The sequence below is a fragment of the Sceloporus occidentalis genome, unplaced genomic scaffold, assembly GCF_023333645.1.
Source record: "Sceloporus occidentalis isolate IW3139 unplaced genomic scaffold, rSceOcc1.0.p SCAF_7, whole genome shotgun sequence".
In the NCBI taxonomy this organism is placed as follows: Eukaryota; Metazoa; Chordata; class Lepidosauria; order Squamata; family Phrynosomatidae; genus Sceloporus; species Sceloporus occidentalis.
Window position 1 is genome coordinate 20,666,022 of NW_028316987.1, and position 26,423 is coordinate 20,692,444.

The following is a 26,423-nucleotide window of genomic DNA, read 5'->3' on the forward strand; positions in this document are numbered from 1 at the left end:
TGTGACTCTTAACATTGTTGTTTTCCCCCCTTTCCTTCTGTATATGATTTTTAACACCTTTGCTTCCCGGAGAAGCTAGCATTGTGTATTTTGTTCATTTTGGCATCTAAATGCATCTGTGGAAGTAGACTAAAGTCTATGGCCTGCTACAGACTGCCAAAATAAAGCTGCTTTGGGTCTCTTTGGAGGTATGCTATTTAAATGATGCATGGGTCCTAAGAGTCCGGAGGTCGCGCCAAAGCCACACTCCATTCCTAAGCACTGGAGGGCAGCTTTGGTGCAGCTTCTGGATTCTTCAGATGCATGCATCATTTAAACAGCATACCTCCAAAGAGACCCGAAGCAGCTTTATTTTGGCAGTCTGTAATAGGCCTTTGAAAGCTCATGCTGCCAATTTCTTTCAGTTAGGGCCCAAACAGACAGGCCAAAATAAAGCTGCTTCAGGTCACTTTGGAGCTATACTGTTTAAATGACACACACATCTTAAGAAGCCAGAAGCGCTAAAGCTGCGCTCCAATCCTTAGGACTGGAGTGATGCTTTGGCACGGCTTCTGGCCTCATAGGATGCATGCGTCATTTAAACAGCATAACTCCAAAGTAACCCAAAACAGCTTTATTTTAGCCTGTCTGTTCGGGCCTTTAGTCTCAAAGGTGCTACAAGGTGTCTCTAAATACTGTTTCTTTAGACTAACAGGGCTATGTCTTTGAGTCCGAAATCCACAAAACAGTGGTGCCTTTGGTGGAGTGGAAGCCAGGCACAGACATATATGTGCCATTGGTATGTGAGGATTTTTGATGTGACTGTACTTTGCCTCAGGGGCCAGGCCAACAAGGGTATCCCTAAATATACTACAACCTTGAGTTTCTCTGTTGATTTCAACAGTGGTTCTCAAACTATTGAGTGGACTAGTGTGTGTGTGTGTGTGAAGAGAAAAGGGTGCTTGAGGGGGCCCTCCAAGAAATGAAGGCCCTGATCCCCAATTTTTTTGTGTCCTGAAGGGGAAGAGAAAGGCAAGGAGGGCACTTGGGCTGCCACAACAAACTACAATGCCCAGAATTCCATAGCATGGAGCCATGGCAGTTAAAGTGGGGTCAAACTGGATTAACATGTTGTTAAAACGGTATGTAACTGAGGTAAAATGAAGGGAGAACCAAGAGTATCTTTACAAAGTTGTTACTGAAGACAAGCCTGAAGATAGAGGGGGGGGGAATGGGTAAAAGTGCTTATTATGATGTTTATTATATTGATACATAACTATTTTGAATGTGGTTTTTTTCCTCTATATGTGAAATTGTAATAAATATTATTACAAAATATGAATATATGTGAACGTGTGAATGTACTTTTATTCATATACTCCTTGGGGTCGCCCTCAGTGGGAAACGACTCGAAGGCACACAATAACAACAAACCACTGACTTAAATCACATTATTACACTCTTAAAAGGAGGGGCTAGGTCGCTTTAAACCGCTTTGGCTGCCTCCTGTTGCATTCTGGGACTTGTAGTTTAGGAAGGAGCCTGGAACATAGTCATCCAGAGAGCTCTTCAGCCTCCCTGAACTACAAAACCCAAAATGCAACAGGGAGGCAGTCGGAGCGGTTAAAGCCGCCATTTTAGGAGCGTGACGCGATAAGGTCCGCGGCCGAAATGAACCCGTGAGCTAACATTCTCTAAGACGTTTTTTTTTTCCTCGCTCTCGTGCGCGCGCCTTTCGTGACGTCAGGGGAGGCCCGGCCAATGAGAGGCCTCTTCCTCGGTGCACCTTTCGTGACGTCACGGGAGGCCCGGCCAATGAGAGGCCTCTTCCTCGGTGCGCCTTTCGTGACGTCAGGAGAGGCCCGGCCAATGAGAGGCCTCTTCCTCGGTGCGCCTTTCGTGACGTCAGGGGAGGCCCGGCCAATGAGAGGCCTCTTCCTCGGTGCGCCTTTCGTGACGTCAGGAGAGGCCCGGCCAATGAGAGACCTCATCCTCAGTGCGCCTGCGCCGCTTGACAGATCGAGCTTTCAAACTAGGCGGGAGCTTTTCTTCGGGTTCCACCGTTGGTTTGAGGCCGGTTTCGCAGAGAAGGATGCTGCCATGGACTCGCTGGTAAGAGAGGCGGAAGCCATGGTTCAGTATGTAAAGAGGTCTTGTAGCAGCTTTGAAAGAAGGAAGTTGGCAGCAGGAGCCTTCCTAGACTTGAGTCTACTTCCTCAGATGCATTGTTGTTGTTATGTAGAGGGATCTTGTAGCAACTTGAAGGAACAAATTGGCAGCATGAGCTTTCCTAGACTAAAATCTACTTCCTCAGATGCATTTATTAATACATAGAGAGAGATCTTGTAGCCCCTTTGAGGCTCACTGGAAGAAAGAAGTTGGCAGCATGAGTTAATCTCAAAGGTGTTACAAGACCTCTCTATAACATAATAACAATAATGATGATGATAATAATAATGCATCTGAGGAAGTAGACTGAAGTCTAGGGAAGCTCATGCTTCAATTGCATACTATATTTAGGGAACAATAGCTGTTAAAACTGAATTATATACAGCAGAAGCTCATAAAGCCGTTGTTGTTGTGTGCCTCCCTCCAAGTCGTTTGTGACTTATGGCAACCCGAAGGCAAGCCTATCATGGGTGTTCCTTGGCAACATTTGCTCAGAGGAGCTTTTGCCATTGCCTTCCCCTGAGGCTGAGAGTGCGACTTGTCCAGGGTCACCCAGTTGGGTTTACATGGATTCAAACCCCGGGGGTCTCTAAAGTCCTGAGCTACATCTGCACTGCAGTAATAACCTGATTTGACACCACTTTGACTGCCATGACTCAAGGCTGTGGGATTCTGGGAAGTGTAGTTTGTTGCGGCACCAGAGCTTCACCTTTTTTGAAGTGTTAGCGGACTCACTTGTCACACGTCGCTATTTCCTCAATGTGTGTTTTCATGCATGTTTTAACTGGCTTTCATTTGTTTCTGATTATTCAATTGCTTTTTTAAAACTTTCTTATTTTGCAGATGTTAACGATATTGTTTAATTGTCGTAAGCCACCTTGAGTCCCGATCTGGGAAAGAGGTGGTTAGTAATCATCATCATCTTCATCATCATCTTAAGGACAGCAGGCAGAATGTCTTGATTTTCCTTAGGACTGGAGCATACCTCCAAAGTGACCCAAAGCAGCTTTATTTTGGCCTGTCTGTTTAGGCCCTTAGCCTTGAATCTTTTACGATAAGAATCACTAGGACGAATCTCTGAAATATCACCTTGTGCATTTCCAATCTTATTCAAAAAAGAGATAGAAAAATCTCTTACTCATACATTCAGTAACATTTACCATATATACTCGACTATAAGTCGACCTCAGTGTGATGCGGCAGCTAAAAAGGCCAATGCAATTTTAGGCTGCGTCAATAAAATAGTGTCTAGATCAAGAGAAGTCATAGTGCCACTCTATTCTGCTCTGGTCAGGCCCCACCTGGAATATTGTGTCCAGTTCTGGGCACCACAATTCAAAAAGGACATTGAGAAACTGGAGTGTGTCCAAAGGAGGGCGACAAAAATGGTGAAGGGTCTGGAGACCATACTCTATGAGGAACGACTTAGGGAGCTGGGGATGTTTAGCCTGGAGAAAAGAAGGTTAAGAGGTGATATGATAGCCCTGTTTAAATATTTGAAAGGATGTCATATTGAGGAGGGAGCAAGCTTGTTTTCTGCTGCTCCAGAGAACAGAACCCAGAACAATGGATGCAAGCTACAGGAAAAGAGATTCCACCTCAACATTAGGAGGAACTTCCTGACAGTAAGGGCTGTTCGACAGTGGAATGCACTTCCTCGGAGTGTAGTGGAGTCTCCTTCCTTGGAGGTCTTCAAACAGAGGCTGGATGGCCATCTGTCGGGGATGCTTTGATTTGGATTTCCTGCATGGCAGAATGGGGTTGGACTGGATGGCCCTTGTGGTCTTTTCCAACTCTATTATTCTATGATTCATGTATAAGTCGAGGGCAAGTTTTGAGGCCCAAATTATGAATTTTGATATGACCCTTGGATAAGTCGAGGGTAAAACTTAGGGGCATGCAATATATAGGATGTAGAGGACGAAGGAACCTTACACAATTCCAGCATGCATAACTATTTGTACTCGTACTAAAGGCTAGATGGATGAGAGAGTAGAAGGAGGTCAGTGCTTCCAGGGCAAATTAAACCTTTCACCAGGGGATGGTTTTTATACACATACACAAGATTTAAAGTACAGTACTTACATTGACCCATGGATAAGTCGACTCAGGTTTTTTGGGTCAATTTTTAAACCTAAATTTCTAGACCTATACATGAATATATACAGTACTACTTTGAACAGGTAAATCACAGGACGTTGGATGGAAAGCCAATTGATTTGTTTTTCCCCCCAAAAGACCTCTCACAAACCAAAAAGCTTTGGTTGTTAGGTTTTTTGTGAGGTGGTAGCAAGTAAAGAATTCCACTTAGAAATGGAGGAGGGCTACTCCATGTGAGTGCATTGTAAGTCAAAGCACTAGCATATTGAACTGTTACCCTTATAGAGTCCTGGCCATAATATAAAATGGATTGTTTTAAAAAAAGTGAAAGGAGGAATGTTTTTTCTCATTTCTTCACATTTCACATCTCTTTATGATAAACCTCCAAGTGTTGTAGTTAACTAGAAATGAAGGGAGAGCCACCTCCTTGACATTAATACATAACGAAAGATCTTAAACGCTGGTTAGGAACTGTTGTTGGTGGTGAGCATTTGTGATTTGTGTTTAGTTTTAATTTATTGCCTTGAGTGTGCAGTATAGAAAAGCAGAATATAAATTATTTTAATAACATTTTAGCTTGCTTTGCTTTTCAAGAAGCATCATCTTTATGGTTTCCTTTTTTCCTCCACAGGGTCACTTAAAAACCAAGTACAGACCAAGATACTTCAACAGAAAAGGGTAAAAAAAAACTTTGTTCAAGATACAGCTAAAATGTAGGCCTGTTACAGACAGCCAAAATAAAGCTGCTTCGAGCCACTTTGGAGGTATGGTATTTCAATGATGCATGAGTCCTAAGAGTCTGGAAGCTTCACCAAAGCTGCACTCCAGTCCTTAGGACTGGAGCGTGGCTTTGGTGCGGCCTTTGGACTCTTAGGCCGCATGTATCATTGAAATACCATACCTCCAAAGTGACTCGAAGCAGCTTTATTTTGGCTGTCTGTAACAGGCCGTAGTCATTTCCCATAAGCAGGTTATCTCTCCTATTGCAGTACAAGTTGGTGCTCCCATATCTGAAAAGCTTGGGAGCAGAGGTATTTTGGATTTTGGAATATTTGTATATACATAATGAGATATCTTGGAGATGGCATCCAACTCTTAACACAAAATTCATTTGTGTTTCATATGCATTTTAGATGGTGTACATTAAACCATCAGAAAGCAAAGGTGTTATTATGTGAGCCGCCCATGTGGACATTTTTGGATTTTGGAGTATGTTGGATTTCAGCATTCCAGATAAGGGATAAGCAGCTCACACTGGCCAGAATCCAAATAATTGTGCATCTGGGTTTGTACTCTAAAGAGGTTTGATACTTTGGGGCTTGTGTTTTTTCAGTACGGGCTCCATAATAGATGCCAAACCACTTTTGAAACCAGGGAGACTGTTTATAAAACAGTTTTTGATATAGCATACAGGTGCCTTTTATTAGGATAGGGAAGTAAAAAATACCAGTGAGCATGCTTAATTTATCTCTTTTGATCCCATCCATTATTGTGCATGCATTATGTTACTGTATATATAATATGATTAACAGTCAGGAATCTATATTTTTCTTCAAACAGATTCAATATATAATTTCATGACGATTTGCTCATCTGAATTGAAAATGCTTTTGCTTATACTGATGACTTGCTGAGTTTGCTTTAATTTTGTGAGAGCAGCCACATAGTTATATATATATATATTGTGGCTATGAAACCATGCCATTAGTTGCACATGGGATTCTAGATGACTCTCTTTGTTCCTTTTCTCACATGTTTATGATCTGATTTTAGGTTACCTTTTCTCATTTTTTTACTATTTCAAGTGTGAACTGTTATAGTAATGTTTGTTTTCTACTGCTATTTTGTCTGTTTCATAGGCAAAAGTACAAAAATCATGGTCTCTATCCCTGCCTGGAACTGTGATTAGAGTTGTTTACTTCTTTCTTATAATTGTTGAACATTTATAATTGCAACTGTGCACCTGCCACATTCCATTGTACCTTATGCAGTATTTTAAAAGACGGGGAAACTTTCAGATACCATCTTAAAGTAGTCATCTCTAGATTAATGGATAGCAAGATTGTGAGGTAACCACTATGCTATAATACTGAATAATAAATAATAATAAAAAAAATATTTATATTTTCCCACCTCTCCAAGATGGATCGAGGCAGGATTACAATCTAGTATAAATATACAGCTACAAAACTCATCAGTAAAATATGTAAGCATTTAACAATTAAAAGCATGCTGTCAAAAGCGACAGTGGGAATAAAGGTATTCCAATCCTAGTCAAAGACAGAGTCGGTGGGTATGCTCACTGGAAGAGATCTGTCTTAACGTCCCTCTTAAAGGTCTCCAAGGAGGTATTAAGATGGATCTTTTCCGGGAGACTGTTCCATAATCTAGGAGCGGCTTTGGGAAGTTGGAGCTAGTCTGGTCGTTTTTAATTCCAGCAGGTTCTTCTCCGATATTCTGAGAGTGTGGAGTGAATTATGTAGGGAGAGGCATTCCAGTAAGTAACTCTGGCCCAGGCCATGTAGTGCTTTAAAGGTAATAACCAGTTGATGAAAGTTTACAACAATTTAGTGAGACATTCTGGCAAACTAATGGTCAGAAACAGGCCAACAGACTCCATTATGTAGGCGCATGCATTTTTATGGGAAACCAGCAACATGTATAAAATTCTTTTGTTGGTGCCCTGCTTCAACTACCACCTGTTAGAGGTGAGGGTTTTGTTAAAATGAGAGGCGTTAGGGAGGGCATGGTAATGCAGTTGCGAAATGTTCTCTCTGAATTGTTTTGGCATCAATTTTGCAGTGTTTTAATTTATCTGGCTTTAAAAAACATCTTGTTCGTCTTAAACTTTTGATGTTTGCTCCTCATCTGCATTGTAAAAATATACCACTTTAACTGCCCTATCTCAATCCTATGGAATTCTCAGAAGCAGTGAGCCAGGGCAGTTAAAGTGATGTCAAACTGGATTATTTCTTTAGTGCAGATGCAGCCTTAACTATTTTATATCAGAAGTCTAAGGCTTTTCATGGCCGGCATCCATAATTTTTTGTGGTTTTTAATGCTATGTGTCTGTGTTCTGGAAGATGTTTTGTCTGTATCTGTGGCTTCAGAGGTGGTGGCACCTCTCAAGATACCAGCCGCAGATGCAGGTGAAACATCAGGGATAAATTAGATACAGCTCTGTTAAGATACACTAGGTATAGTTTCTCTCCTAGAAATAGTATTCTTTTGAGAGACAGTAGTTTTTTTGTTAAACATAAGGGAAAAGTATACTCGGTTCTCTTTATATTATTACAAATATTCCAATAAAATAATTTACACATATGTCTTTGAATGTATTTAAAGATAACATTTAAGCCAAATGGGCTCATTCAGATAATGTCCAGTTCTACTTTTTCCAGATACCCCACATCATTCCATTCTTTCTAGGATCTCTGATTTCAAGATGGAGGTAACTTTTTCTGATGTGGTTATATAGGTTTTAGGACTGTCATAAACAGCTTGTTTGAAACAAGAGCTGTGTGACTTATTTTTTGAACAGAAAGATCCCTGGTTTTTTGACTCTGAGATCAGAACCCTAGTTTGTTTTGGTATCTGAATCGTCCCGGTGGAATGTAACACGAGATTGTATGGTAAGGTGGTCACACTGACTTACATGATTTCAAGGCAATGCCAGTAAAACTGTATTTAGAAATTGGAAGTAAGTGAGTGATTTTTTACACCTTTTTTTCCTCCTGCAGCCAAAGACAAGATGTTGGTCTAAAAGGGGAAAATGTACTGAAATATATACAAGGCTGCTTTGAAAGTAAGTTTCCATGTGCTGTGACCGGTTTGAAAATTCATGCAGTAGAATAACTAGTTTCATAATATAGATGACACATGGTCCACAAAGTGTAGCTGCTATTGGTAGCTATCCTCATCTTTTTTTTTAAAAAAAATAAGCAGCTTTGACATATCTTATAGTATTGGGAGCCAGCGTGGTACAATGGTTTGAGTGTTGGACTAGGGACATTGGGAGACCAGGGTTCGAATTTCCGCTTGGACATGGAAACCCACCAGGTGACACTGGCTAAGTCATAGTCTCAGCCTCAGAATTTGTTCAGAGGAAACCCTCTCAACACATTCTGCTAAGAAAACCCTGTGATAAGATCACAATAAGTCAGAAATCACTTGAAGGTACAAAGCAACAACCATAGTATTACCAATAACACAATATAATTTCTAGATCAATTGGACCTTATAGATTCTATACCGTTTTTAACTCCTCCTGTAACCTCCTCCTCTGTACTGCTACCTCTTTTGCTTTCTGTATAAAACTGAGCAGTAAGCTTCATGATGCACAGGCATCTTGTTGTTTGCACATTGTGGAAAATTGTGACATTTTCACTACCGGCAGGTTAGCAAGTGTGGCTGTAGATCATTTAAAGTAGGGGGGCAGCAGAGGGTGTATGGGCCATATGCACTTCATGTATTTTTCTTCCCCTCAACCCTCTCTTCCTGGGACAAAAAGTTAAGGGTGGAAAATAAAGAATTGCAGTACTACAAGGCTCTGAAAAGCATAATTCTTAAATTCTTCCCCATCGCTGTGTAAAACAAACATGGAATAGAGCTTTAAACCAGAACTAGTAAGGTTAGAGGTAACAGTGTGTCCCTGAGGCAGGGGGATTGGTTGGAGACTCTGAAGTTACACAGTCCTGATTTAGAGGGTAATTTTAGCTTATGATATTTATACTCTATCCATGTAAAACTGCAGTTTTTCCACATAACAGTGCATAATACTACTTTTTATTTAGCTTGTGCCAAGGACTTCATAATATGTTCTCCTACTGTATCATGTTCCTCATCCTCCAGTTTTGGGAAGGACCAGGATGAAGGTCCATTGCAAAGGGAAGAGGTAAGTTGTTTCTGTTAGTAATCTGTGTTTCCTGTTTGTGTGAATACCATGCAATTTAACCTACTTAGTCATGTTCGGTTAGGTGATAATGATTTGACTGAAAAAAATACAATTTATCTTTCTTTTTTGTATATTGATTAAAAATATATATATCCTGCCCTATGTTGCTAAAATCTCAGCCTGGTATACAAGTAAAATCAATGCAGTGAGCCATTGGTATCTGCTGCAGTTTGGTTCCAGGATACCTGTGGATACTGAAATGTGTGAATGCTCAAATCCCATTAAATACAATGGCATAATAAAAAGGTGTCCTTTACCATTTTACCAAAATGGCAAAAATAAAGGATTGTTTTTAGAGTTTATATAATTTTTTAGTGTTTTCAAGATGTGGATGCTTGAATCCATGGATAAAGAATCTGTGGATATGGAGGGCTGTATTAGCAAATAATCCAATAAAAATAATTGAAACGTATTACAGAGGTTATGTTAAAATCAGATTAAGGTTAAAACAATTTAAAGCCATCTGTACAAATATTGTGGAGTGAATCAATGAAGCCCCAAAAGCTTCAGTGAATAACCATGTTTTTATTTGGCAACTAGTTAAAGCCAGTGTCAGGCCTAGTCAGGCCTCCAAGAAAGGGAGGCCATTCCACATTTAGAGTGGCACAGTTGAGAAGGACTTCTCACATGGCCTCACACAATATCACCTCACCTGTGGGACACAGAGGAGGGCCCCTCTAAAACACTGAGCATCCTTATATGGGGAGAGGTGCTCCTTATCTGTTACCTATTGTTATGATGCTAGCTTAAAATAATTCTTCATGTACTTATGTTACTACAGTGGATCCTTGTTATACGCTGGGGTTTGGTTCCAAGATCCCCCGTGTATAACAAAATCCGTATATGCTCAAGTCCCATTAAGTATAATGACATACCAAAATGGTGTCCCTAATAAAAAATGGAACATCAAGGTAAATTTGTACTTTTTTGGAACATTTTCAAACCGTGTATGCTTAAATCCGTGTATAAAAAATCCGTGTATAAGAAGGGCCGACTGTAGTGCTAACTTTGGTTTTTTATTTAGCTCTTATCTGTTAATTTGGAACTGTTGCTCCATTGGAATTTTCATTGAAGCTGCTGCTCCTGAATAAGAAAGAATGTATGCAGGCTTGACGGCTGCCACAATGAAAGAATATCACATACATTTTTTAAAATAAGAAACGGTCTTTATCAGACTCTGTGTTAGCTACAGACGGCTTACAAAAATAACGACAGTGGTCATTCTGAATAAATGCCTAGAATCAGTAAAGGGATGGATGAAAGCTAGTAAAGTGAAACTGTATCTTGGCAATCTGTTGATATATAGTGATGGCACTACAGTCTTTAAGATGAAGTTTGAGCTGCTACTCTGCAGAAATGTTTGCAGTAGTTGTCTACTCTTGCTGTGGTTTTCCATGCTTTAGTAATAGCATGGTTTGATTTTTGTGATGCATTTTATTTGGGACCACTTTTGAAATACTTTGAAACCTCAGTTGGGCCTGAATATGAAAGCAGGATTGCTTGCCCCTCTGTTGTTATACATATATAACTAAGTATTGGCTAAGCAGTGACCATATTTGCCCTGACTGAATTTGGCGAAGCAGACTGAATCAATAAAACTTCATCTAGAGCTCACTCTATATTATCTGGTTTAATTCAGCTAAATTTAAAGTTTGAATATTTATCTCCTCAATACTAACCCACTGTCCAGAAATTAAGGAACTTTGAAGTCAAAGGAAATACTCCAAGAGTACTTGGTTAGTGCTTAAAGCTATGTTCATTTACACAACAAAAATGTCTTAAAGGAATTTGCAGTGCCAGTGCTAGTGACAAAATATCTTGTTCCAACCTAGGATCTCGATATTTCTTCTATTCAATATGCACCCTACTGTAGAATGGTATAAGGAGACCATGGTCAATATATAAGCTGATGTAGTGAGAAAATGTGGGTGATATTCTGTGAAATATTTCCTACAAGACTGTATGGAGATCTTTCCCAGCCTTATCATAACTGCTACAGGACTGAGTAGTAGTCCTTCCACACCACTGTCTGACATGGGACATCCTGGTATAAGATGTACCATTGAACCGTTCTTCATTCATCTCTTAACTCAATTATCTAAAAATGCCATGGACAGCAGGACAGAACACTACCAAGAGAATTAGGAGACTAAGCAAAGTTGCACTCCCTTGTCCTCCTCACATGGGTCAAAATCCCATATTAACTATGTGTGCTTTTTCCTGTGCCCTGAGATTGCTCCTTATAAGAAAATCACATTGTAAGAAGCATTGCTTCATGTGAATACAATGCCATACTTATTTTTATTTTGAAAAATCCAAAAATCTTGTTCGGTTTACCACGGGTTAACACTATCTTTTTCCATTTCTGCTGTATCTTTTGATTGCCAGCAGGAACAATCAGAACCACAAATCCATGTGCAGAATGCATTTAATACCATCACTTGCTTACCATCATCAAATCAAAAAGACATATGTCCAGGTGGGTGACATTGGTTTCGAACTCTTAGCTGCTTGTAATGTAATGTAATTAATATGCTACCAATTCTCTCTTGGGTACAAAAGAGAAAGGGAAGGCATTTCCTAAGGACTGGAGCACAGCTTCTGGCTTCTTAAGATGCATGTGTCATTTACAGCATACCTCCAACGTGACCCGAAGCAGTTTCATTTTGGCCTGTCTGTTCAGGCCCAGTAATACAGTTGGCCTTCTGTATCAGTGGGCTAGCCACTCACAGATTGGAGCATTGTATTTTAGCATTATAATTTCTTTAACAAAACTCTCTGTTTGTCTGCAAAAAAAAAGCAGTCATCAAGAACATTAACACTCCTCAGGAAATTAACATAACAGCATCCACAACAATCGCCTGCAGTACAATCATGTGACCCGATAAATGCTGTGTTAACACCACATCTCAGTTATTTGTTTCTGTGTTCAAAACCCTCTCATCCATCACCATACTCTCAGCCATCATGTCGGCACTATGGCATGGAAGATTGATTTTCTCCAGACAGACCAGCAACATTATCTTGCCACTTCTGACAGAGCAGAAGGAAATGTGGGAGTCTCATAGATAGGGGAAAAATGGATGAGCTAGTGAGAAAAACCTCACCAATGTGCAACTCCAGCTTTCAAAATATGTTTATTATAACCTGTGGGGTTGGAGTAGCAGGTGAAAGCAAATCAGTGTTGGGAGGGAGAGAAAAAAATAATCACAAAACACATTTTTAAAAAAATGTTCAGCAATAAATGTTTCAGCCATCAGTTAAAGCAGTATCAAATAACAATAACTTGTTATGCCCGAAGGAGTAATAATATTGCTATTCTGTTCATTTTGTTTTTTCTAACAAAACAGGTGAGAATGTATCAGAAGATGAAGAAGGATTGCATACAAGCCATGTTCTAGATGATGATGATTTTGATACATCTTTAGGATCACCTGCTCTCCTGCTGGAAGAGGAGAAATGTGAAGAAAAGCCTTCAACATCACAGTGTGAAGGAATGTAAGTTACTTCTATGCAAAATGAAATATTGTATAGCATATCGCTGTTCTTGACTAACTTTAGCTTGCTGAGGAATAATTGGTCAGCTGTTCAATGGATGACTTTGATGAATGCTTTGATAGCCATTCAGCAAGGTCTTGTCTTTGACGTCATACTGTGTTTGAAGTTCTTCAACAACCTTAAGGACCATTCCCATTGCCACAGAATTGCATGATTATTAAGATGTATATTCTAAAAAATATATAAAAATAAAAACTAAAAAAGTTTAATCTTTTGGAGAATAGTGTCTGTACATGTTTGGTCTTTCTTCAAACATGGATTTTTGGTGGATCATTTGACATACATAATTCATAATTTCTTACCAGCTCCTAATTAACTTTTTAGACATACTGAATGTTATTTCAGTGGGTCTAATAATAATAATAATAATAATTTGTTTTATTTATATACCGCTATTCCAAAGATCATAGCGGTGAACAGCAAGTAAGCTAATTAGCAAGTAAGCTAATTTGCCCCCAACAGTCTGGGTACTCATTTTAGCGACCTCGGAAGGATGCAAGCCTGAGTCAAGCTTGGGCCCTTTTGCTGGTCTTGAACTCGCAACCTTGTGGTTTTGAGTGTGGCTGCAGTACAGGCATTTAACCACTGCGCCACCAGGGCTCCTCTAACTTAAGTATAACTAAGGGGTGAATCCGACAGTTCCTTTGCGGTGGTTTGCCGGCATGTTTAGATGATGCACACCCCCAAGCCATCAGGAAGCTGCTGTGAAACTGCCCTCCTGGCCACATGGCAGGCAGCTTTGTGGTGCCTCGATGGTGTGGTGTTTATACATCGCACACCAAATGAACATTGCAAAGCTGCAGCAGCAGCAGAAAAGCCAGCTTTCTGCTGGCTCAAAAAGGAGCGGCTTTCTGTCATATATGTTATGAACAATGCCACATAGTCTTGAAAGTGTCTTCAGCTGTGACACCTCTGGCAAGGCAGAATTTGTGAGTCATTTTCCCTAATAACGCAAAGATCCAAACTTTGTCTAACCAACAATTGATGGAAAACCTGGTAAATTCTTCCATGCCCTTGCTATCTCCACCCCATCTGCATACAGCAAGGTAGATATAAGATCTTTAAATTTACATATGACAATTTCATTTTTTAAATCATAAATTAATAAAATCAGTACCGTACTTTAAATGTCTATATTTTGATTAGTTATTTTATTAGTTATTTTGTTAATCCGATCAAGAGTGTCCAGCCATAATGGAATTATTTTAGAGCAGCCAGCCACATATGTTCCAGTGTTCCAGCCTTATTACAGCCTCTCTGGTATCCATCTGATAAATGGTTATTCATTCTGGATACTTTTATAGGGCACAGATACCAAAGGTGTATCACCTTAATAGTACCCTCCTTTACAGCTGCAGATAGAAATTTCTGTGGAACATACTGTATCTCCAAATCCTATCCCATTTATTTTTGGTGAGCTATACTCCAAGCTCAGCTTCCTGTGCTTTTAGATCTGTTTTTGGACCCCCATCTAGTCTCAATAGTTGTTTTATAAATCTCATAGGCCTTTCCCTTAGTTCTGTTAGGGGTATCGAGTTGAAATGATGAAATATAAACAATCTATACAATACTCACTTGCTAACCCATATTTTCAGTTACTCACTATTTCTTATGTTAAGATTTTCCTTAGTTTAAGTACAGCTATTTGAAAGTCTCCACATCCCACATTTTGACCCTAAGAAGCCCTCCATAAAAATGAAAAAAAAAAAAAAAAATAGAAAAAAAAGGGGGGGGATTCAATTAAAGTTGAAATAAGATTGAAAAAATCTCTCAGGTGTCCCTTTACAGAAAAGGTTACGTGACAGTTCTTAAGATAAATTTACAAAATCAAAATATGAGTTTCTTGATTTCCTCCCATGTAGGTTAAATTCTGGTGAAGATAAATTTGTGTTTGCTGTGAATGTAGAGAAGGACAAAGATGTTGCACAGTGTGAGATGTGTCATGAAAGGAAAGAAACAAAGGAGCTTTCTGCTGTGAAAACAAAATCTTCAGCAGCACCTTCCCATCAAAACAAGATGTCTGAGTCCCTAGCATCATCAGAAGATATGAGAACTTTTTTTACGCAGAGGTAAAGATGTAGATAAAAGAAGTTTTTTGTTATTGTGTACCTTCAAGAAATTTCTGAGTTATGATAACCCTAAGGTGAACCTATTCCTGGCATGTTTCTTTTTCTTTTTTTTTTTTTGGGGGGGGGGCATTGCCTTCCTTTGAGGCTGAGAGTGTGTGACTTCCACAAGGTCACCCAGGTACAGCAACACTGTTTACAAAGTGATCTGATGGAAGGGCGGTATATAAATAAAAACTTTATTTATTATTTATTATTAAGATATTTGAACATTTACAATTTGCAGTACAGCCATCAAATTACTAGTAGGGTTTACTGAGGCCACATGTTCGGATAGGGAAAGTAAGAGATTTTAACTAGATGAGCTATTCCAAGATAAAGGACTGTTTCCAAGAATCAACCCCAAATACTTCTTCCCTTCGTTCCTCAGAGATGTGCCTTCCCCAGGCAGTTTTGAGGTGTCCCCCTGACAGAAATATTCTTTCTTCTTTGACTTCTTCTGTTGGCCTGTCCAACAAAAGAAAACTGGATCAGAAGCTAAGCTCCAACCTGCCAACCATTTTCTGGCAAAGTTCACAAAGTTTTAGCAATGTCCAAAATTTGAAAGCTCCTTGTTGCCACCCATTCTCCCCTGCTGCCCTGTGCTCTACCTCCTTGCTCCAGTCAGGCAATCTGTCCCAAAATGGTACCACTCTGAACCACTGTCCTGTGTCGAAGTCTTGTGAGAGTTTCCCTACCACAGCCACCACTACTAGCAAAAGAGATGGCTAATGGAGTGAACTTGTGTGGGCAGAGAAAGAGCTGGAGACACCACTACATGAAGCAAAATCAGTGATGCTCAGCATTTTAAAGGACCCTGAAAACATATGCAATCCTCATCCTCACTATGGTCCTAAAAGCATCTGGTTCCCATTTTCTTGCATGCTAGTAGTGACTGAATGTCCCACTGCCACATCCTTTTGTTCACCACCCCTACATCTTTCTACTGCCCCAGGAGAGCAGTACTATCCACTTTGGTAATCACTGTTCTAGATGGTAGGTCTGAACAGTGATGGCTGGTGGTTTTCACTGTGAGTAAGGAGGCGAATGGCTGGTGGTTTTCACTGTGAGTAAGGAGGCGAATCTGCTTTGACTTTTGTTCAGAAATTTAAAGAACCTGTCCAACATGTTCAACCCATTCTGCAGGAAGGTTTCAGCAACTTGAAGTGTTCCTTTAAAATCTTAATTAAAATCAAGCGCAGATTCACTACCCCACTCACATAGAAGCCACTGGGACTGGAGCAAGAAGTGCCTTGGGAGGAAGACTATGATTTTGAACCACAGATAGATCATGCAGTCTGTCTCTGTGGCCTTTGTAGAGACACACACTTGGCATTCTCTTCCCACCTTGGCTGTAATGCACCTGGCTATTATGGAGAGAAACTCAGCAAAGCCACAGAGTTTCTTTGCAAAGGCTGTGAGAACATGTTTTACTTGCCATCATATTGTGTTCCCTAATTGCCTAGTGAAGGCTGACTTGAAATCTTTAAACAACTCAGGGTTGGATCCATTTCTGCTGCCTTTGCCACATAACCTCCCAAATTGCTCACCTGGTCTGTTCCATTAGTGTTTGTGAAATGCAATGTCCTAGATGCATGATAAGTATTTTGCATGAGTGCTTTGTACTGGCTGTATTCCAAGTACAGCTATCTGAGCGTACATAGTTTCCAGTTTCCCATATATATTACATTGCCATATGAAAGACAGATGGTTGCTTGTGTATACCTGATGGTCATTTATATGGCTACACAGGCATTCTTGGATAAGGTTCTGCAGTTATGCTTAGTGCAGACGTGGAATTTTATATGTGCGGTCATACAGATAGCCAATCAAAGACCCTCCATTTCAAAAGTTATTTTCTTAAAAATATTATCTGCACCCCCTACCCTGCTTGGTAAATTAAGAAAGTGGATTATGTTAAAAGTTTGCCTGAGGTCCTGTGTTGTATTTGGTCAGTGGTGGGATACCTTTATGGGTATGCTTTGGATAATACAATGTAGAAATGATTATTGATTCTTTTCCAAAAAAATACATTTGAGTATTCTCAAAATGGCAGTACGTCTAAAACTAGCATTTGAGGGTATTCTATTCTTTTTGTTCCTTGGTCTTAACCTAAGAAATCACTTATCTTCCCCCCCCCCCCCCCATCCCAAGAAATACAGCCAATGTAGAGCCAGAAGACGACTGTGAATTTTTGATAGAAGAGTCATTTGGAATCTCTTCTAAATCTTGGATTTCAGCCTCGCAAAAGAAGAAACAAAAACCACAGAAAAAGAGCTTAATATCTGCACCATCTCGACAAAAAAGGGAAGTGAGCCAGCATAGTGCGAGAAAAAAAGATAAAAGAACATCAGAGAAACTTGTTACACCAACCGCTATAAAGCAAACCAAGATGACTTTAAAGAATGTTGCTGAAACCACTGTTGATAAATTGAAGAATATTTCAGGGAGTAATAAAATTATGTCTTTGGTAGATGACCAGCCACTGTTGGTTTTAAATACCACCCAAGAAGGAAAGCAGGAAATAGATTCCAAAGGTAAGGTGTCAGAAGAAATAAGTACCAACATTTCTACAAGTATAAACCAAACAGAAGACCATGCAGCTTTACTGGAAGAGGACAACAGTTTTTTAGAAGAACCACAAGCTGTTCTAAGGACAGCAGAAAGGTCACCTAACAGTATGAGAACTGTGAAACACAAACACTCAAAAACAAAAACTTCAGCAGAAACGCAAAACGAAGGGAGCCAGGAGAGGGCTTCTGTAATCACAGCCTCAGAGAATAGCCAGCCCTTCAAGAATACAGACATGTGCTCTGAGAATTCAGTTTCTGTTTTAAAGCCCATTTTGCCAGTGGAACCTGCAGAGCAAAAGTCATCCAATAAAAAATCACAACCCGCAAAGCAAAAATCATCCAATAAAAAAGCACTTAAAAGGCAAAAGCCTGTAAGAACTACACAATCTAAAAAACAACTGGAAACTCAGAAGAGCAGTCTTAAAGAACCTATTATTAGGGCAAGCAGAAGGAAGGAGAGAATACTAGTTTCAGATAAGAGTTCTGAAAGTGAGCTTGAAGATGAACAGTGTAACGAAGGGGTTGACAAACATTGTCCTTATGAACTAAGACGTATAACTAACTCAAGGAAGCCATCTCAGAAAACAAGACAGACTTCTTTAGTAAGTTCAGAAGATAGCGTCTGTGAAAGTATGTCTTGCGAAGAGGATTCTTCTGAACAATATCTGACAGAAAAAAGATTAGATTCTTCCGTGGAGCAACAAAATAGTGCTACAAGTTCATTGCAGTAAGTTTTCTCATTCTTTTAATTGTTTATTAATTTGACTTTTAAAAATTTGTAATCAATTAGTGTTCTGATGTGAGCAGTGAACATCAGTTTCAGTGTGAGGGTTCACTTTGACTTGCACCCATTTTGAACAAGTTTGACTCCTGAAGCAAAAGGAGTTGCTTTGGTGATATTTAGATCTTTTGGGGGGTGAAGAGAATCTTCCATGAAGCAAAGCAAGCTGTTACAAAAGCTTCAGACTGCTTCAAAGTGTCTTGGTGGGGATGACCCATTTCCTCCCCACCTCTTTTCTGCAAGCAAACCTATGAAGATAAGACTGTATCAGTAGATTTGCATTGGAGGCAAACAAAGACCATATTCAAAATAGGTGGTTTGGGAAAATCTGTTCCCTCATTATTCTGAACCTTTTTTGTTCCAAGAATTCTTGGGCCATGCAGTGGCTTTTTCTAGCCATTTTCTCTGTGATGGTCAATAGAGAATCTTAGCCCATTCCCAATGGGGAATATTTTTGGAATGAGATTATTTCAAAGCTGATGTGTCCAAAGCAGTCTGAAACAAAGCAGCCCATTGCTGGAAGCACCAGTGCTGGATCCAGATCAATTATGTGTATGCCTTTACTGTATATTCTGAGATTATAGCCATTTTAGTCTGTGGAATCAGTATGTACAGAGATCTTGTAGCACCTTTGAGACTAACTGAAAGAAAGAAGTTGGCAGCATGAACTTTCGTAGACTTCAGTCTACTTCGTCAGATGCATTAGATGTTCCAGGATCCCCCATGAATACCAAAATCAGTGGATGCTCAAATCCCTTTAATAATAATAATAATAATAAATTTTATTTATACCCCGCCTTTCCAAAAAAATGATCAAGGCGGCTTACAAATGTTAAAAACAGTTACAATAGGATTTACAATACAAATTAAATTACAATATAAAAGTTAAAACATTACTACAAAAAATAGGAACAGGAGTCAAAAAATACACATATCAGGGTACAAACAATCAATCACAAATATTTCGGAGTCAAAGGAAGAAAACAAGGGCAGAGAAAAATCAATTAAACTAAAGAGGGAAGGCCAATCTAAATAAGTATGTTTTTAAATTCTTCTTAAAAGAATCTAATGAGGCGGCAGAGCGAAGCTCTAAGGGGAGCTTATTCCAGGAAGATGGGGCAACGATGGTAAAAGCCCTCTGTGAGGTCCTTACAAGATGTGCTCTAGGAACCTCTAACAGGTTTGTCCCGGATGATCTAAGTGTGCGGGGCGGATTATGTGGGGAGAGGCGGTCCTCCAAGTACCCTGGGCCCAAGCCATTTAGGGCTTTATAGGTTAAAACCAACACCTTGTATTGAGCTCGGAAGCGAATAGGCAGCCAGTGAAGATCTTTTAAGATAGGTGTTATATGGTCCGACCTGGAAATACCAGCGACCAGTCTAGCTGCCATATTCTGTACAATTTGCAGCTTCCGGGTTTGGTACAAGGGTTGCCCCATGTAGAGCGCATTGCAGAAATCCAATCGAGAGGTTACTAAAGCATGTACAACAGTTTCAAGGTTCCTACGGTCCAGGTAAGGGCGCAGCTGGCGTATCAGCCGGAGCTGATAGCAAGCACTCCTGACCGTCGCATCCACCTGAGGTGTTAGCTGGAGCGACGAGTCAAGGAGCACCCCCAAGCTGCGCACCGAGTCCTTCAAGGGGAGCGTGACCCCGTTCAGGACCGGATGACAAATCTCATCACCCGGAGCCGGGGAACCTATCACCAGTACTTCCGTTTTCCCTGGATTCACACTGAGTTTGTTCTCCCTCATCCAGCCCATTACCGACGCCAAGCAGGCATCTAGAGGAGAGATGCCATCCTTAGTTACTGCATCAGTCGGAGACACAGAGAAGACTATTTGGGTGTCATCAGCATACTGATAACACCGCGCCCCGTGTCTCCGGATGATCTCTCCCAGCGGTTTCATGTAAATGTTGAATAGCATAGGGGACAAAATCGCTCCTTGAGGGACACCAGATGTAAGGGCCCTCATGTCGGAGCGACAGTCCCCCAGCTCCACCATCTGGGATCTGCCCGAGAGGTAGGACCGGAAACACTGCAGAGCAGTGCCCCCGATACCCAACTCCCCCAGGCGTCCCAGAAGGATACCATGATCGATGGTATCGAAAGCCGCTGAGATGTCCAAAAGCACTAACAGGGACACGCTTCCCCTGTCCATGCCCAGACGGAGATCATCAACTAAGGCGACCATGGCAGTCTCAACTCCATAGCCCGCCCGGAAGCCGGTTTGAAATGGGTCCAGAAAGTCGGTATCATCCAAGATCGATTGAAGCTGGAAGGCGACTGCTCTCTCGATCACCTTTAAATACTGTGGCATAGTAAAATGGGGCCACATATAAAAATGCAAAATCCAGATTTGCTTTTTAGAATTAAATATTTTCAAGCTGTGGATAGTTGAATCTGTGGATGTGGAGAGCCAGCTGCATTGATGATGAAGTGTTACTTCTAGCAAAGAACCTGTACCTAATTTTTTTCATTTTTTTTAGATCTTCTTCTCCATCAGATGTAAATATAATCAATGCCAGGTAATTATCTGTACTGTTCATATCATAATTGTTTCAACTAAAAATTTTCTGGAATGTTTATGAGCTTAATCTAGGTTAGAGTGTGTGTCTGTGTATTTGTTTCCCTCTTTCTCTTTTGAGAGGTGTGGTGTTTCTACCCCTAATGTCTTCCAAGATTCCCACTACGAACCACCAAATGTTTTGTGAGAAAGATTGTGCAGACATCACTTACATAGATGCCGTGGTATAGGATAGCGTTTTGCAGAGTTAGGCACTGACTTGAGTTTCTTTCGGTTGTGTTGAATTATATTCGTCTCTGACATACAGTTGGAACATCAGAGGTTTCCTAAAATTGTGTTTTGTAAGTTTAGGTATTTAGGATATAAGCTTGTTGATACAGGTTCTGTGACTTTCATTTTTCATTTACTTGTCAGCTAGAAAATGATAACTTACATTAAGTATAATCTAACCCTATAAATGTTTTCAAGAACATTATGTTCTGCACATACATAGGATTTTTGCTTTACAATGACAAACTTTTCAGGTTGCAAACCTTGATTTGGAGTTTACTGTTTTGTAATGATCTTACCTCATCGAAATATGGACTTCATTTTTTTAAAGTGGCCCTCTTGATAACAAAGCACACTCCAAGCGTAAGGAGACTTTTGACAGAGATATATCAAATACAGGTAAGACTTACCAATATTGGCATTGTATCTTCTCTGTGTTACTGTATATCTATGTGTAGAATCAAAAATGTACAAGACTTTCATTTGTAGTTTTTATATACTCTGTGCTAGGAAATTGAGCTTGCCTTTTGCGAGCATAAATGCTTCTTTCTACTTTTCGACTATTGAAAGTGGTATTAAAAGTGGCCTCTCCCCAAAACCTGAACAAGTAAAGGAAGGCTAATAACCTCACATTCTGTTTCTTGTGCAGCTTCAGTGTGGCCCTTTCTAGAAGCGATGAATGCCACATCCCCAAGTAGAAGAAATTAACAGCCAATACTATTTCTGTTTTATCTGAGTTGTGGTTCATCCATATATTTTAACAAATTTATTACACTTTACTTAGACAAATTCTAGTTGTAATCAATCATCTAACTGTGACACTTTTAAAACACTGGATCTTTCTGTGATCTCTATTTTTAGATGAATCTGAAGACTTCATGAGGAATTTGGGTGGATTGGTTTCAAATTCATTAAAGCACAAATTAGGTAAGATTGGCCCTCTCCAGACGGGCCCTTTGTGGCACATCCACAACGTGCTAGGGTTGCTCGGCGCAGTGCGTGCACATGCCCCGCAACCCTAGCATGTCATGTATGTGCCACTGTTACGCAGCGCCTTACACACGGCACACGTAACCGTTACATCACAGTTGCGCAGGTTCCATACAGAGCTGTGCAGCTGCGACGTATATGCACTGTCTTTGGCGCTTTACGGCGCAGCAAAAAGGAGCCGCTTTTTTGAGCTCCTTTTCTGCTGCGAAGCTGTGCTGTGCAGTTAGTGTGCTGCAGCGCAGCTGCACAGCAGAGAGAGGCACCAAGGAGGCACCTCTTCTGGATGGTCTGTACCCCACCATTATGTCCTCTACAAAAAGAATGGCAACTGCATAAAAAGGCCTTGCAGTCTCTCTGTAAGATAGCTGGCTCAAAAGTATTGTCTTTTTTTTCTAGAAATGTGATAAATCTGGATAGTTTTTTTTATACATCCTGGTTTTAAATTGATGCCAGTCAGTGCTGTTTAGCAGTCCTTTAAGAAGGATAATATCCTACTATAGAAAATGATATGAGGCTTTCAGAGTTTTTTTGCTACAAAGGTCCCATCATATTTCATATTCAAAATAATATTCTAGAGCAGTGCTTCCCATATTGTCTTATGTGGGGCACTGGCAATTATTTTTTCCATGCCAGGGATATTTGTGCCTATTAGCTACAATTGTTTCTTTCTTTCTGGAAACTCATGAGAGCCAGCAACCAAAGGCTTGTAGACTGGCTTTGGTTCATGTTCCACTACTTTGGTTAGTACTGTTCTAGAAGAAAAGAGAAGTATTTAAAAAATCTTTCCTTCTGTCCCAGTGTCAACAATTAATGAGGTGGGCAGGCCAGAACAAGCCCTGTCATGTCTGGACAGACCTATGGAAGCATGTCTAATTGGCAGCATACTCTTAGGTCATAGTTGTTCGAGTTTCCAGAACACTTGAATATTATGTTCAAATCTGTGCTTAGTCACAAAGTTTTTTGGGTGAGCTCAAGTCAGTAATTATCTCTCTCAGTATCACCTATTCAAATTTTGGGGAGAGGTTGGTGGTGGGGACTGTATATATTGTTCTGAGATCCTTGGCATGAAGGGTTAAAAATAAATCGGCTTGAGCGCAGGTTTTTTTTAAAGTTGTAGAATAGAATAGAATCAAGTGTTTTCACTGGAATATCCCACAAATGGCAATGGACAGAATGTTGTCTACTACTATATGCATATTTTGTGTTCTGCTGCTTCTGGGTTTACCTTATTGACACCCACTTTTGTTTCTTGTTCTTTAGTCTTGCCCACCAACACACCGAATGTTCGTCGGACCAAAAGAATGCGTATCAAACCACTGGAGTATTGGCGTGGAGAACGTGTGGAATATAAGACAAGACCCTCAGGTGTTAACTTTTAGAAGCAACAGTACTTCAAGTGCAATGCACCTACATTTTGTACCAATGTATTGCAAACACTGTTCACTACTAGTGAAGCTTATACAGTGTGAAAATACAATGTTCTGTCACTGTATGTGGCTTTATGTTAGAGCCAGCATGACTCTGGAGACCAAGGTTTGAATTCCAGTTCAGCCAAGTAAACCCACTGGGAGATCTTAGGCAAGTCACACTCTCAGCCTCAGAGGATGGCAGTGCCCCCCCTCCCAATAAACTTGCCAAGAAAACCTCATGATAGGTTTGCCTTAGGGTTGCCACAAGTTGAAAAATGACTTGAAGGCATACAACAACACTGTGACATTATAATGTTTCTCTTCCTTTTTCATACTTGGAGGGACTAATTAGCACCATGCAAAACAGTTATTTGTGACCCATGCCTTTCCTGAACACTTACTCAGAAGCCTTCTGATGTTGAGTTGAACTAGCAAACCCCATGTCTATTGCCACTTTGGAACAAGTTCCAATAAGGGCACAAAGACTATTTTCCCCCTGACTGCTTGTTGCTATCAGTTTGTCCATATGAGAAGTGTGATTATGGAACTGTGAAGAGACTGAGTGCTTAAAGGCAAATAGTATGGCCAAAAGACATGTTAAAGAGAGATCATTTTTCATTAATGTATAAGCTGATAAAAACTGATATGCCTTTAGGTCACATTGTTGCCCCATTTGTTCCATGTTATAGTCTTGAGTCACAAAAATAATTTAAATGGTTATTATGCAGCAATAATTCCTTAAATTTTCTTTTGTTTCAGGAGGCTTTGTATTTGGTGGAATAATATCACCTGAACAAAAAGAACCCAGAAAATCTAAACCGAAAAAGACAGTAAATCCTGTTGTGGAACTGGGTATGTCATCACTACAGAGTGTGTCTGTGTGTGTGTGTTTTAAGGCCTATTACAGAAATCAAATTACAGTTCATTGGGTAAGAAAGTTTCAAATGTTGCTACACAACTAATTCTGAAGAAATCTGTGTACAAATGGAACAGTATAAGCTTGACCGTACAATTCTTTCTCCTTCCCTAAAGGAAAGGTGCATAGGATAAAGATACTTAATTATTATACTTAAAATATAATGGATAGAATTTACCTTTTGTAGAAGAATGACAAACTATTAAGCATATTATCAAATGTTAGTAAAGATGAGTCGTAGCAGGTTTTCAAATGTTTTGAGACTGTGGGATGTCTTAGATTTCTGCTAAGCAAAACATTGACCTATATGAGAGCCAGGCAATGGCATGTGGGAAGCAAGGCCAATCACATACACACACCCTGTGGGATGTACCCAGACGCACCAGAATTGATGCAGTGTCACTTTTGGTTGCCATTTTTGGCTGCTTTAGCCATTGTTTAAATATCTCTGTGGTGTTGGAGCCTTCTGAGGAGGTAGGTAAGTTAAATTGCCAAATTTGTGGGCAGGTTTGGATGTTTTGAGCCATTTCAATTGAAAAAAAAATCACTTTAGATACTTAGCTGCCAGGGGAGACACCATGATCACTTTAAATTGTGCCTGGAAAATTTAGAAAATAGAAAAAATTAGTAGATGTCTCAAAAGTAGAGCTTGTGGACTGACTGGGGCATCCACTTCCTATCTTGATCTATGTTATGAACAACTGTATTGATTGTAGTTGATTCATTGTTCTTCACTGCCTACAACCCATATCCATGGGTCTGCATTTTTCTTGCTCTGGTATCTGTACCAGCCTAATTGGATCAGTTGGAGCTTCTCTATAACCTTTTTCTAGGCTTTGGAAGAAATGAATGGTTTTGCTGCTTTAGAGTGTCTCCTAAGTTCAGCAGAACTGCTGCGTTCCCACTCAGAAGAGGGGCAGATAGATCTTCAGTCATAGAGTTTCCAAATGCTTCCTAAGGTCAAGTAAATATCAAGATCCCTGGGATATATTGCCTCAGTTCCAAGGCCAATTAAAGTTTGTGGACCTTTTGATATGAAGTTCATAATAACAGAGCAGGATTGTTAACACAAAGATTCTGAAAATGGACCCAGTTTTTCAGTTTTTAGCTTTTCTGAGTGGGCTTTGTGAAAGCCACATCTGTACCTAAATTCTGTTCTGTGGTCAGTATGGCAATCCTTAGATATATTCCCTCTTTATCTTCTATTTTTCCCTATCATCTTAGTATGATATATTCCCTTCCCCACTACTCTTCTATCAATGCTTGATTTTGCAATAATTTTGTTGTTAATTTATCTTTAATCATATTTGACTAGTTTTCTACTCATTTCTTCTCTTTCCCTTTATTATTTTCCTTATTTTCATACTATCTGTTCTTAATGAATTAAATTCCTATCTATTCCCCATATCTTATCCCAGTACTTAACTATTGGGAGCCATTCTTCTTCAACTTAATTTATCGCCCTCCTTTCACGCTTGGTTATTGCTTGCTTAAGTTAGTAAGGGGGGGAACTAGGACTCCCTAGCAAAGTCCTGGTGTGTTGCTTTGAGCCCTGGTGGCACAGTGGTTAAATGCCTGTACTGCAACCACTCACTCACAAACCATAAGGTGGTGAGTTCATTACCAGCAAAAGGGCTCAAGCTCAACTCAGGCTTGCATCTTTCTGAAGTCGCTAAAATGAGTACCTAAGTGCACTGATAAATGGTACAGGAATGTACTTGCTATTGCTAGGAGAGAGAATCAGTGAAGATGAAAAAAGATATTGGCATGTTATACTTTATATAAGAACAACAGCAAGGATCTCTTCTGGCGGGCATTCCCAGATTGATAAACGGGCTCTCCCATTGTCCCATAACTGTGGTTACTTCATTCTCCCCAAAACGGTCTCATTTCAATACAGATCAATTTTTAGATTAATTTTTAGATTGATTTTAATAATTTGATTCTATTTTACAATGTTTTGTATTTTAATTTGGGGAGGGTAGGGATTTTGCTAACTATGTTAATATGTTTTTATGATTGTTAACCAGCTTTGGGGAGAGGTGGGCTAATAACATCACCAACACCAAGATGGCAGTCAGATGAACCCCTA

The 26,423-nt window shown here is 39.9% G+C and overlaps 1 protein-coding gene across 2 annotated transcripts in view; it reads left to right on the top strand.

Annotated features, from left to right (window-relative positions):
- The first annotated feature begins 1,994 nt into the window (after positions 1 to 1,994).
- Positions 1,995 to 26,423, top strand: part of CENPC (centromere protein C) — a 34,399-nt gene continuing 9,970 nt past the window's right edge. For both annotated transcript variants that reach the window (XM_089532329.1, XM_089532328.1), the window contains exons 1-13: positions 1,995 to 2,091; positions 4,880 to 4,926; positions 7,989 to 8,053; positions 9,042 to 9,142; positions 11,591 to 11,681; positions 12,553 to 12,700; positions 14,623 to 14,829; positions 17,020 to 18,165; positions 20,709 to 20,747; positions 21,348 to 21,415; positions 21,878 to 21,943; positions 23,267 to 23,371; positions 24,175 to 24,267. In XM_089532329.1, the coding sequence (XP_089388455.1) occupies positions 2,080 to 2,091; positions 4,880 to 4,926; positions 7,989 to 8,053; positions 9,042 to 9,142; positions 11,591 to 11,681; positions 12,553 to 12,700; positions 14,623 to 14,829; positions 17,020 to 18,165; positions 20,709 to 20,747; positions 21,348 to 21,415; positions 21,878 to 21,943; positions 23,267 to 23,371; positions 24,175 to 24,267 (2,188 nt within the window). In that variant the 5' untranslated portion in view covers positions 1,995 to 2,079. The remainder of the gene's footprint in view (positions 2,092 to 4,879; positions 4,927 to 7,988; positions 8,054 to 9,041; positions 9,143 to 11,590; positions 11,682 to 12,552; positions 12,701 to 14,622; positions 14,830 to 17,019; positions 18,166 to 20,708; positions 20,748 to 21,347; positions 21,416 to 21,877; positions 21,944 to 23,266; positions 23,372 to 24,174; positions 24,268 to 26,423) is intronic.